The 13,778-nt window shown below is 42.4% G+C and overlaps 1 protein-coding gene across 1 annotated transcript in view; it reads left to right on the top strand.

Moving 5' to 3' along the window:
* Window positions 1-13,778, top strand: part of LOC106578591 (ribonuclease 3) — a 151,556-nt gene that overhangs the window by 9,337 nt on the left and 128,441 nt on the right. Inside the window, 7 exon segments of the mRNA XM_014157586.2 lie at window positions 2,781-2,867; window positions 4,285-4,356; window positions 5,647-5,728; window positions 9,287-9,361; window positions 9,735-9,904; window positions 10,282-10,406; window positions 12,609-12,708. Coding sequence (XP_014013061.2) covers window positions 2,781-2,867; window positions 4,285-4,356; window positions 5,647-5,728; window positions 9,287-9,361; window positions 9,735-9,904; window positions 10,282-10,406; window positions 12,609-12,708 — 711 coding nt within the window.

The following is a 13,778-nucleotide window of genomic DNA, read 5'->3' as shown; positions in this document are numbered from 1 at the left end:
ATAGTGAAGGCAACACAACTATGAAATAACACACATGGAATCAGTTAAGAACAAATTCTTATTTACAAGGACAGCCTACTCCTTCCTCCCCGTTGGGGAATTGAACCCCGGTCTCCCGCGTGCCCACATTCTCTAGTACAGCCATTATTGAAGGTACTTGACGTCACCGCGAAAGTCCGGACATGGCCTTATGTATGGAATTAGGCACTTTCTCATGTTTACTACAGTATGTCTTGTAGGCTATGTTTACTTGTCAGACTGAACAGTAGCCTAATAAAGAAATGCAGGTGGCTTATATCTTCTAAATGCTTTATTATCCAAATGTAAAAGCATAGTACTGTACTGTATTTCTTCATCAGCATCTTTGTGCTTTCGTTAATTTTTATATATATATCCTTCCTGCTGTGGATGTCTATTTCAACACCGTTTCGCGCTGCTTTGAGACAAGCATGGAGAAACTAAAATGTTCAATTATATTCCATAATATTCTTAAGATATGTGTTGACTGAGTATAAGCAGGTGATGTCTGCTAAATAATCAAGTTAGGTTTCTCCAGAAATAAATCATTTTAAATAAATGGCTTTATTTACAAATTAGTGAGAATGTCTCACCCCATGTTCAAGAATTACCTTTTTCTCTAGGTTAAATCTCCAAAATATCATTACTTTTAAAAAAAAGTGATTATTATTATTAATTAATTTAGAATGATATAAAAGCCCCATAGATATTCTCACAGATCCTAACAGAAAATGCCCCATAGATATTAATTTAGAATCCTCCAATCCTCTAAATGTAATTATTGGCAGAGTGTCACGTCATTGAAAAAAATATTTGTAGATACACTGTAGTCCTACCATAGGCGAAATGAGTATTGGTTACACTACAATTAGGTGTGGAAATGTTATCCCCCTTAGATATTAATTTAGAATCCTCCAATCCTCTTATGCTGTAGCCTACTCCCGACTGTCACGTTGTTCAGCGCAATATTTTCCATGCCATCCTAACGGAAACCCTGAGGGTTCCGTTTTTCAATTTTCTCGGCATAGAAACACCATAATATTAATCAAATTAAGCTACATTTCTTAAAATCAATCCCATGTACTATGTTACTACAAACATTTTTTAAATTTTCTAGTAATGCCAGTATGGGAGAATATCAAATGCTTCTCCAACTTGCCCTCTGGTGGTCAAACTAGCGCTAACTGGCATTAACGTAAAACTTTTAACCTGTTAGGGACAGATGTTCCGCTAGCGGAACCCCTCACCAATATCCAATGGTATAGCGTGGCGCGAAATACAAATACCTCAAAAATGCCTCAAAAAACGTACATTTCTCAAACGTATGACTATTTTACACCATTTTAAAGACAAGACTCTCCTTTATCTAACCACATTGTCCGATTTCAAAAAGGCTTTACAGTGAAAGCAAAACATTAGATTATGTCAGGAGAGTACCCTGCCAAAAATAAATCACACAGCCATTTTCAAAGCAAGCATATATGTCACAAAAACCAAAACCACAGCTAAATGCAGCACTAACCTTTGATGATCTTCATCAGATGACACTCCTAGGACATTATGTTACACAATACATGCATGTTTTGTTCAATCAAGTTCATATTTATATCAAAAACCAGTTTTTTACATTAGCATGTGATGTTCAGAACTAGCATACCCACCGCAAACTTCCGGTGAATTTACTAAATTACTCACGATAAACGTTCACAAAAAACATAACAATTATTTTAAGAATTATAGATACAGAACTCCTTTATGCAATCGCGGTGTCAGATTTTAAAATAGCTTTTCGGTGAAAGCACATTTTGCAATATTCTGAGTACATAGCCCGGCCATCACGGCTAGCTAATTTGACACCCACCAAGTTTGGCCCTAACCAAACTCAGATTTACTATAAGAAAAATTGGATTACCTTTGCTGTTCTTCGTCAGAATGCACTCCCAGGACTTCTACTTCAACAACAAATGTTGTTTTGGTTCGAAATAATCCATAGTTATATCCAAATAGCTCCGTTTTGTTCGTGCGTTCATGTCAGTATCCGAAGGGTGATGCGCGGGTGCATTTCGTGACAAAGAATGTCAAAATATTCCATTACCGTACTTCGAAGCATGTCAAACGCTGTTTAAAATCAAATTTTATGCTATTTTTCTCGTAAAATAGCGATAATATTCCAACCGGGCGACGTTATATTCATTCATAGACTGAAAGAAAAACATGGAGTCGTCTCGTCCACGCGCACTCCATTGTCATTGTTCCCTGCCTGACCACTTACAAAAACTCCTGCTTTTTTTCGCCCAGAGACTGCAGAGACGTCATTCTGCTTTCTGGCGCCTTCTGAGAGCCAATGGAAGCCTTAGAAAATGTCACGTTACAGCAGAGATGCTGTATTTTTGATAGAGATGCCCTAGAAGGAGAACAAATTGTCAGACAGGGCACTTCCTGTATGTAATCTTCTCAGGCTTTGGCCTGCCATATGAGTTCTGTTATACTCACAGACACCATTAAAACAGTTTTAGAAACTTTAGAGTGTTTTCTATCCAAATCTACTAATTATATGCATATTCTAGTTTCTGGGCAGGAGTAGTAACCAGATTAAATCGGGTACGTTTTTTATCCGGCCGTGAAAATACTGCCCCCTATCCCAAACAGGTTTTAAAGGAGGAACCACTGTAGATGGACCCAAAAACCATAACCATAGGATTTCTCTTAAAGTTACATCAGACTTCATTCTGACATTTCTGGTGTGTGTGTTTTGTTCCCAGACGGACAGGCCTACGGTTATCGAGTACGATGACCATGAGTACCTGTTCGAAGGCTTCTCCCTCTTCTCCCACATGCCTCTCACTAACGTAAGCACCATGCAATGGATCCATCCTGCCATCATACTCTCCACTCCCTCTGATCTCTCTCGATTATTATTATTTTTAAAATTATTTAACCTTTATTTAACTAGGCCTGTTTTTTTAAAGTATATGCATAACTCAACACATAGCTCTTCTGTTCCCTTTCCATCCTCCCTCGTGTCCTCCGATGGGACAACCTGTGCCACGTCAGTTGCCTGTGTGTGCTGCCTAATATCAATATTCTGTCCGTCCCTACAGGCAGGTTTATAAAGCAAAGCACCCATTAATAATTCAGAGCCAGCGGCCAGCTTAAAAAAAACCCAGCAACTTAAAATCTGCCTTTTGCGTTGGTCGTCTCCTTTGTTCCAGAGTCAACCTCAGACAAAATTAGGCTGTTTCCCAAATGGCACCCTATGGACCCTGGTCAGGGTACCATTTGGGAAGCACTCTACGTTCCTTTTCAGCTACACTGCTGATGGCGACCTTGGGTTTTAAGTCCACTCCCTCCCTCTCTACTTTTAAAGGCCCATCAGTAACTGTCAAATATAACAGCAGTTGGGACTTTAAAGGCCTCATACGTATCGACAGAGGATCCCTCTTTAGCAGAGGTTTTCAAAAATGAGGCGCGCCTTCAGAGAGTTTCAGGGGAGGCTTGAAAGGCAAGCCAAGTTGAACTTTATTAGGTTCTTTCATATACATTCTTGTCCCAAAAGGATGGCAAATCGATGGAAGGCAAGGCCTAGCTGAATAAGGCAGTGATTGAGAGAGTTGTGTGTGTTTGAATATTTGTGTAGGTTTGAATAATGTCACGAAATGCACGTATTCGGTCAATAATTCCAATTTGAAAAGAATTTGGCGAGAATTAAACGCAGATTACCACGGGATAATTTAAACAATCCCTTGAAAAACCTTGCATTACAGAAGGTCTGGGGATTAGAGACTCCAGAACGCAGCGATATTAGCCCCTGCTAGTTAGCTAGAGGGGTGGCACCGCTGCATGATATACGGTGGGCCAGGTTAATCCTCCAAAATGGACTCCCGTTCAGACAACAAAGAGCATGTAACTGGGAGATTAAACATGGAAGAGCAGGCTTATCTCCTTAAAGAGACTGGAGTCACTTAATGTTCAAAAGCCGTGTGTAAAGAGATACCGCGTGTGGGTTGTTTGTGTTCTGTGTGTGTGTGTGTGTGTGTGTGTGTGTGTGTGTGTGTGTGTGTGTGTGTGTGTGTGTGTGTGTGTGTGTGTGTGTGTGTGTGTGTGTGTGTGTGTGTGTTTTTGGGCTGCAGCCGCTGCTTATGGAGATGAGGATTTAATGAGTTTTCTTGAAAAGCTCTAACCTCTGTCTAACATCATGGTAATGAGTGTTCTTCTACTCTCTTCTTCCCTCTCTACCCCCCCCCCTCTTCTCTTTCATCATCCCAGATTCCATTGTGCAGAGTGATTCGTTTCAACATAGATTACACCATTCACTTTATTGAAGAGATGACACCAGAGGTCAGTAAAGCCCCTCTTTCTCTCTCTCTTCCCTCTCAATTCAAAGGGCTTTATTGGTATGGGAAACATATGTTTGCCAAAGAAAGTGAAATAGATAATAAACAAAAGTGACCTAAACAATAAATAAATTCACAGTAAACATTACACTCACAAAAGTTTCAAAGGAATAGTATAGTATTGTACAGTATTGTAACGATGTGCAAATAGTTAGTCAGAGGTGGAAAATTTGAGTAAAAGTAAAGATACCTTAATAGAAAATGACTAAAGTAAAAGTGAAGGTATCCCAGTAAAATACTACTTGAGTAAAAGTATCTGGTTTTAAATGTACTTAACTACAGTGGTGGAAAAAGTACTCAGCACTCATACTTGAGTAAAAGTAAATGCTATACATGAAATTCCTTATATTAAGCAAACAAGATGGCACGATTTCATTATTATTGTTATTTTTTATTTCTTTTTGACAGCCAGGGGCACACTCCAACACTCAGACATAATTTACAAACTAAGCGTTTGTGTTTAGTGAGTCTGCCAGATCAGAGGCAGTAGGGATGACCAGGGACGTTCTCTCAACCATTTTCCTGTACTGCTAAGCATTCAAATTGTAACGAGTACTTTTGAGTGTCAGGGAAAATGTATGGATTAATAAGTACATTATTTTCTTTAGGAATATAGTAAAGTAAAAGTTGTCAAAAATATAAATAGTAAAGTACAGATTCCCCAAAAAACAACTTAAGTAGTACTTCTATTGTATTTTTACTTACACCACTGGTTAAAGTACAACAGGGAAAATAAATATAAACTTGGGGTTTGTTTTTCACTGTTTGCCCTTTTCTTGTGGCAACAGATCACAAATCTTGCTTCTGTGATGGCACACTGGTATTTCACCCAATAGTATCAACATTGGATTTGTTTTCAAATTCTTTGGGGTCTTTCGCTATTGCTTTCTCCTCTGTAATTGGAGTTAAAAGGTTGTTGTTCTTCTGGTTAGGCCCCCCCCCAGTCTTCTCACCCAAGGCCGGAAAGAGGTAGAGGTTGTTTTTAACCTACACCAGCTGAATGGGCTGATAAGGAAGCGTTGGAAGCCAAAGATTAGGGAACTAGATTTGACTATCAAGTTACATATATCAGCATTAAGATGCTTGTGTGTGTGTGTGTGTGTGTGTGTGTGTGTGTGTGTGTGTGTGTGTGTGTGTGTGTGTGTGTGTGTGTGTGTGTGTGTGTGTGTGTGTGTGTGTGTGTGTGTGTGTGTGTGTGTGTGTTAACCCTTTGTTTTCCTATTTCCATGTTCAGAACTACTGTGTGAAAGGACTGGAGTTGTTCTCTTCCTACCTATTCCAGGATATACTGGAGCTCTATGACTGGAACCTCACAGGTGAACAACACACCATACTACCTACTAGCTCCTACCCATTACCTCCTATCCCCCAGCCCCTGCTACCTACAACTAGGCACTAGGGGATAGGCACCTGCACTCCCTGTTCACCCATGACTGCTTGGCCACACACTTCTCCAACTCAGTCATTGTTTGCCACGGCCTCATTGTTTGCCCGCTACCACCTGTTTCCGCCTTCTAGTACAGGTGCATCAAATCTGGGACCAAGAGGCCATCAGACTGTTAAATAGTGTATATATATATATATATATATATATATATATATATATATATATATCAAGGCTCATCTGAAATCACTACTGCTGTACACATCTTTCATATACTGTCCATTCTGTTGATACACACACATATACATACATACATACATACATACATACATACATACATACATACATACATACATACATACATACATACATACATACTGACCAAAAATACATACTGACCAAAAATATAAGGCAGCTTATGGTAGAGAGAGGAACATTCAATTCTCTGGCAAGACCTCTGGTGGACATTCCTGCAGTCCTCAACTGGCAGCTTCATTAAATAGAACCCGCAAAACACCAGTCTCAACGTCAACAGTGAAGGGGCGACTGCGGGATGCTGGTTTTCTGGGCAGAGTTGCAAAGAAAAAGCCATATCTCAGACTGGCCAATAAAAAGAAAAGATTAAGATGGGCAAAATAACACAGAGGAACTCTGCCTAGAAGGCCAGCATCCCGGAGTCGCCTCTTGACTGTTGACATTGAGACTGGTGTTTTGCGTGTACTATTTAATGAAGCTGCCAGTTGAGGACTTGTGAGGCATCTGTTTCTCAAACAAGACACTAATGTACTTGTCCTCATGCTCAGTTGTGCACCGTGGCCTCCCACTCTTTCTATTCTGGTTAGAGCCAGTTTGCGCTGTTCTGTGAAGGGAGTAGTACACAGCGTTGTACCAGATCTTCAGTTTCTTGGCATTTTCTCACAAGGAATAGCCTTCATTTCTCAGAACAAGAATAGACTGACGAGTTTCAGAAGAAAGTTCTTTGTTTCTGGCCATTTTGAGCTTATAATCGAACCCACAAATGCTGATGCTCCAGATACTCAACTAGTCTAAAGAAGGCCAGTTTTATTGCTTTTTTAATCAGAACAGTTTTCAGCTGTGCTAACATAATTGCAAAATGGTTTTCTAATGATCAATTAGCCTTTTTAAAATGATAAACTTGGATTAGCTAACACAACATGCCATTGGAACACAGGAGTGATGGTTGCTGATAATGGGCCTCTGTACACCTATGTAGATATTCCATATACAATCTGCTGTTTCCAGCTACAATAGTCATTTGCAACATTAACAATGTCTACACTGTATTTCTGATCAATTTAATGCTATTTTAATGCACAAAAAATTTGCATTTCTTTCAAAAACAAGGACATTTCTAAGTGACCCCAAACTTTTGAATGGGAGTGTGTATATATTGCTTCCAGAGGCAGTTTGAAACTTGGTAGTGTGTGTTGCAACCGAGGACAGGTTATTTTTACGCATTTCAGCACTCGGTGATCCCGTTCTGTGAGCTTGTGTGGCCTACCACTTTACGGCTTAGCCATGTTTGCTCCTAGACATTTCCACTTCACAAATACAGCACTTACAATTGACCAGGGCAGATCTAGCAGGGCAGAAATTTGACAGACAGACTTTTTGGGTAGGTGGCAATCCTATGTTGGTGCCACGTTAAGTCACTGAGCTCTTCAGTATGGCCATTCTCCTGCCAACGTTTGTCTATGGAGATTGCATGGCGGTGTGCTCGATTTTTATACACCTGTCAGCAATGGGTGTGGCTGAAATAGCCAAAGGGTGGTGTCCACGTACTTTTGTGTGTATATACACTACTTGTCAAAAGTTTTAGAACACCTACTCATTGAAGAATTTTTCTTTATTTTTACTATTTTCTACATTGTAGAATAATTGTGAAGACATCAAAACTATGAAATAACACATGGAATCATGTAGTACCCAAAAAAGTGTTAAACAAATATTTTATATTTGAGTTTCTTCGAATAGCCACCCTTTGCCTTGATGACTCTTGGCATTCTCTCAACCAGCTTCATGAGGTAGTCTACTGGAATGCATTTCAATTAACAAGTGTGCCTTGTTAAAAGTTATTTTGTGAAATGTATTTCCTCAATGCATTTGAGCCAATCAGTTGTGTTTTGACAAGGTTGGGGGGTTAAACAGAAGGTAGCCCTATTTGGTAAAATACCAAGTCCATATTATGGCAAGGACAGCTCAAATAAGTAAAGAGAAACTACAGTGCATCACTACTTTAAGACATGACGGTCAGTCAATAAGAAACATTTCAGTCGCAAAAACCATCAAGCGATATGATGAAACTGGCTCTTATGAGGACCGCCACAGAAATGGAAGACCCAGAATTACCTCTGCTTCAGAGGATAAGTTCATTAGTTACCAGCCTCGGAAATTGCAGCCCAAATAAATGCTTCAGAGTTAAAGTAACAGACACATCTCAACATCAGCTGTTCTGATGAGACTGTGTGAATCAGGCCTTCATGGTCGAATTGCTGCAAAGAAACCACTACTAAAGAACACCAATAAGAAGAGACTTGCTTGGGCCAAGAAACACAAGCAATGGACATTAGACCGGTGGAAATTTGTCCTTCGGTCTGGAGTCCAAATTGGAGATTTGTGGTTCCAACCGCCGTGTCTTTGTGAGATGCGGTATGGGTGAATGGATGATCTGTGTATTACTGGTGACACTGTCTGAGATTTATTTAGAATTCAAGGCACACTTAACCAGCATGGCTCCAACAACATTCTGCAGTGATACGCCGTCCCATCTGGTTTGCGCTTAGTGGGACTATCATTTGCTTTTCAACTGGACAATGACCCAACACACCTCCAGGCTGTGTAAGAGCTATTTGACCAAGAAGGAGTGTGATGGAGTGCTGCGTCAGATGACCTGGCCTTCACAATCCCCCAACCTCAACCAAATTGAGATGGTTTGTGATAAGTCAGACCGCAGAGTGGAGGAAAAGCAGCCAACAAGTGCTCCAGATGAAGCTGGTTGAGAGAATGCCAAGAGTGTGCAAAGCTATCATCAAGGCAAAGGGTGGCTACTTTGAAGAATCTAAAATGTATTTTGATTTGTTTAACAGTTTTTTGGTTACTACATGATTCCATATGTGTTCTTTCATAGTTTTAATGTCTCCACTATAATTCTACAAAAGATATTTAAAAAAAAAAGATATTATAATTCCACTATAATTCTATAAAGAAAAAAACCTTGTTCTAAAACTTTTGACCGATAGTGTATATTCCGGACTCTGACACTGCTTGTTCGTATATTTCTTTATTTCTATTTTGGGGATTTGTGTGTGTTGTTAGGTGTACTGTACTGTTGGAGCTTGAAACATAATCATTTCGATGCACCTGCGATAACATCTGCAAAATGTGTATACGACCAATAAAATTAGATTTTGAGACTGAAGGTGTAAACGGTTCATCTTATTTTCAGTATCTTTGTTGTTTCCCCACGCAGGTCCAGAGTGGGACAACCAATCTCCTGGATGTCAGAAGTTTCACTTCATGCCTCGCTTTGTCCGCTTCTTACCTGGTGAGACTGTCCCTTCTTCAGAAATCTCTCTCTCTCTCTCTGCTGGAGAATGTTGGTACTGCATGCTGTTGTATCTACTTTGTGTGCATGAGTGTGTGTGTACACATGAGTTGTCCTCTTAATGCGTTGAGATTCAGATCTATGGATTTTCCGTGTATCTGTCCATGCGAACATTTTGTAAATGGAGATCAATCAATTTTGCATGAGTGTCTAAACCTGACTGTGTATTTGACCTTGTGTGTGTGTCTCATTGTATGTTCTTTGTGTTTCTGTCTGTCTCGGTCTGTCGGTCTTGTTTCTCTGTGTGTATGTGTTTCTGAATGTGTGTTTGTCTGTGTATATCATGATCTCTGTGTTTGTCCCTCCCTGTCAGACGGTGGTAAGGAGGTGCTCTCCATGCACCAGGTGCTCCTCTACCTCCTGCGGAGCTCCAAGCCTCTGGTCCCTGAGGAGGAGATAGCTGACATGCTGCAGTGGGAGGAACTGAAGTGGCAGAAGTACGCAGAGGAGTGCAAGGGCATGATCGTCACCAACCCTGGCATGGTGAGAGAGGATAAGAGCACTTTCATGGACTGTATTCAAAATGGCACCCTATTCCATAAAGTGCAACAGGGTCCATAGGGTGTGTGCCTGTGATTGATAGAGTGCTGGATTGGCAGGGTTTGCACTTTTGAGTGCACATTTCCATGAATTCACATGCTCTTTTTGTAACATAACACAACAATGTACTTACCAAAGTCTGATAGGATCTGAGTCTATATGTGTGTCAAGCGTCTCCGAGTAGGAGTGCTGATGTAGGATCAGTTTAGCTTTTTAAACCGTAATAAATACGATTTGTATGGACAGATCTTAGATCATTACTCTGAGACACTTTATCAATATGTTCCCTGGTCTCATAGTCTTTGTTGTTGTTGTTTCAGAAGCCTAGCTCTGTGCGTATTGACCAGCTGGACAGAGAGCAGTTCAATCCAGAGGTCATCACCTTCCCCATCATTGTCCACTTTGGGATCCGGCCTGCCCAGCTCAGCTACGCTGGGGACCCCCAGTAAGATCCTCCCTGTAACCCGCAAACCCCAACCCCACCCCCTCACCACCCAGGGTCTCTTCCTACTGCCCAACTCAGCTACGCCAGAGACCCCCCCCCCCCTCCCCGTAACTCGCCAACCACCCAGGACCTATACTACACTCCCCCCTGCCTCTGATCCTCCCCGCCCACAAACACTACAGTATACTCCCCCTCCCTCAAGACACACTCCTTTCCCTCCCTTCTCCCCTGTTCCCCACACTGCTTATTCAAAGCATCTCTCACAGGACGGTTGATGGTGGCACTCTTCTGTGTTGAGAGAGAGAGAGGGGGAATGTCGGAGAGCGAGTGGGAGAGAAAGATCGGCGTGACATTTTCACATGCGTCGTCACGGGGTCCTAAGGTTCCGCCAGGCGCTGTCGCCGTGGGAACGGCACGGTTTGTCTCGTGAATAGTAATGACACACACACACACACAGGAGTAGAGGCAATACTGTACTGTGCATGTGCATAATTACCAAAAGCTTACTGTATATTAAATTATCCTCTGCTATCGTCTCCGAAGTGTAGAGAAAGCAACAATAACAACCAAAACAAAGCGCCAATCAAAAGTGAAACTCTTCGACTAGTTTCTCTTTGTTGTCTGTGTCTCTTATCTGTATCCTGTGACAGGGTTCCTGTCAGATACTTTAAGGAGATTAGGGGCCCATCCCAAATGGCACCCTATTCACTTTATAGTGCACTACTTTTGACTTGTGCCCTGGTCCACAGTAGTGCACTATGAAGGGAATAGATGCCGATGATGAGGGATAGAAGGCTTTATAGGTAAACAGGAGAGATCTTCTCATTATGAATCCCTGCCAGTATTGTGTTTCTGCTCAGGTCTGTGTCATTTGAGTGATGTTAGTCACCTTTTCATAATGTTAGGGATGTCCGACCTTCAGTCTGTCTCTGTGCTCTCTTGCTGCGGTCACACGCGTGCGCACACTCCCCGCAAACCTCGAAGCCGCTAACGACAAATTTATGGGCAGCTGGGGACATCATTAACGACAGTTGGCTTTAATTGCATTGATGGCAATGCCACAGAGAGGAGAGTGAGTGGGGGAGAGAGGAAGAGCGAGGACACGGCTGCATATGTTAAGCTGTCCCTTCCTGTTTCCTTGCCTTAGAAAATAATGTTTAGGGTCGTTCTAACCACAGTATCTCTATAGAGGGCCACAGAGGGAGGGAGAGATGGAGGGAGAGGGAGTGAAAGGAAAAAGAGAGCGAAAGAGGAGTTAGAAGCAGAAGGTGGGGAACGAGTGTAAAAGAGAGAGCGACGGCAGGCATGCAGCATATGTTAATGAGAGAGTTTGTGGCAGACACACACACCAGCCTGTGGCACCTTGAGAGCACAGAGTGGATCTTCTGAAAGGTCATGTGAGTGGGTTGGGGAGGGAGGCCTCGCAGGCTGAGCTTGACCCTGCCCTCCTCTTCTCTGCCGCGGCCCCTGGCTGCCGACCGTACAAACACACGCCGTTAGGCCGGTGGTGAGCCTGTAATCAAGGCGGTAAAGCCGTCTTTGCCTCTACACCGTTCAGTAATGAAGTCGCCGTATTAAAACTCCCTAATTATAATTCCCCTCATCTCCAGTCCTCTCTACCGCATGTTTCTCTCTCTTCCTGTTCAGCCGGCCGCTACTCATATAATTGAATAACTATAAATGAGGAAAGAGCCTTAATGGAGAGAAGCGGTCAGAGATGGCCAGAGTCACAGTTAGTCTCCCTCAGTCTCATTACTAGAGTCAGTCCATCTGAGGAGGTTTTTCAATGGTCCATCATTATCACCTATCCCACAACAGTGTCCTTTTCAAAAGCAAATTAAGACCAAAACCTAATATAATAGATTGTTATTGTGGCATGTGGAGAGACTTCCCTTCTCTTGCCACACACACGTAACTGCAGCACTTTACAGAAGAGTGAATAGTGAGTGAACTAGTCTTACAACAACCAACCAGCGCTTATAAACTGTTTTATCTCTACTGCCTGGGTGGGTGAAGGCGGCCTCACCGGCCTCTCTGGTCTGAGACCTACAGAAGAGCCATCCCAGTCCACAACACACACACACAGAGCAGACTAATGGAGTAATGTCTGGAGGCTACTGTTAAATTATGTTTAATAATGGTCAGTGCTGTTGAAATATTGATGTGTTGTTCTGAGCCTCAGCTTGACTTCTGCCCCCCCAGGTACCAGAAGCTTTGGAAGAGCTATGTGAAACTACGCCACCTGCTGGCTAACAGCCCCAAGGTCAAGCAGATAGACAAGCAGAAGCTAACACAGAGGGAGGTGGGTACCACACACTACAGTACATCTCCCTGGCCTCATTATAATTAAGTATGACGCATGCCAGATTCATGCAATTGTAATTTCACAGGATCGTGAGGCTGAAACGTATACTAGTGTAATTACTAGAACCATTTAACACCAGATTGTAGTCGTGTGCTGCAGTGCTGAGGTCCTGATCTATTGATGCCCCATTCACTGTATGGGTCCCAAATGGGAAACCTATTCCCTAAATAGTGCATAACTTTTGACCAGAGCCATATGGGCCTTGGTGATATCTAGTGCTCTGTGGAGGGAATAGATTGCCGTTAAGGCTGCAACCACTGTCTATAGCTTTGTTTCATCTATATGTATTTTGTCTCCGCGACCTCCTATTGCCTTTGTTGAGCTATGTGTTATTTTCTAAAGTAGCTGCTGTCGAGGCTGGTGTAGCTCCAGCTCAGACTGTGTCTGTGTCTTAAGCACACAGTCAATTAGCCTGTTTTCAAGGTAGCGCTGGCTAGGGGCTCCGGGAGCGTCGCTTACAGTTACTGATATTCCCACTGTCAACCTATAGAGCAATTAGTTTACCACACAGACACACACCAGGCTATCACATCTCCAAGGCTCCGCTATTTCAGCGAGTCTTCACCCACCCATGACAATACAGCAACACTTCTATTAGCCCCAACCCCCTGGGAACTTCATTAGGAGTGAGTGTCTGTGAGTGTTCGTGTATCACTTGTTCATCCACAGGCCTGGTACACGTTCATCTGTTGGTTGGTGCTCTAGTTGGGTGACTGCCTGTATGGCCCTTTGTCACTGTAATGCATGCATCCCAAATGGCGCCCTATTTCCTACATGGTGCCCTTCTCTTGACCAGAGACCCCAATTGCACCCTATTCCCTATGAAGTGCAATACTTTTGACCATAGCAATATGCATTGCACATCATGGGGAATAGGGTGCCCTAGGGGCCCTGGTCAAAAGTAGTGCACTATATAAGAAATAGGTGACTATTTGGGATGCACTGCAGGGTCAGTTCCGCTGTGTTGGGGCCTCTTGCCCCAGAGTGAATCCCAGAGGGTGCCTCTG

The sequence above is a fragment of the Salmo salar genome, chromosome ssa19 (genome assembly GCF_905237065.1).
Source record: "Salmo salar chromosome ssa19, Ssal_v3.1, whole genome shotgun sequence".
Taxonomy (NCBI): domain Eukaryota; kingdom Metazoa; phylum Chordata; class Actinopteri; order Salmoniformes; family Salmonidae; genus Salmo; species Salmo salar.
Note: the sequence above shows the minus strand (reverse complement) of the source record. Positions and strands in the feature narration are given on the sequence as shown.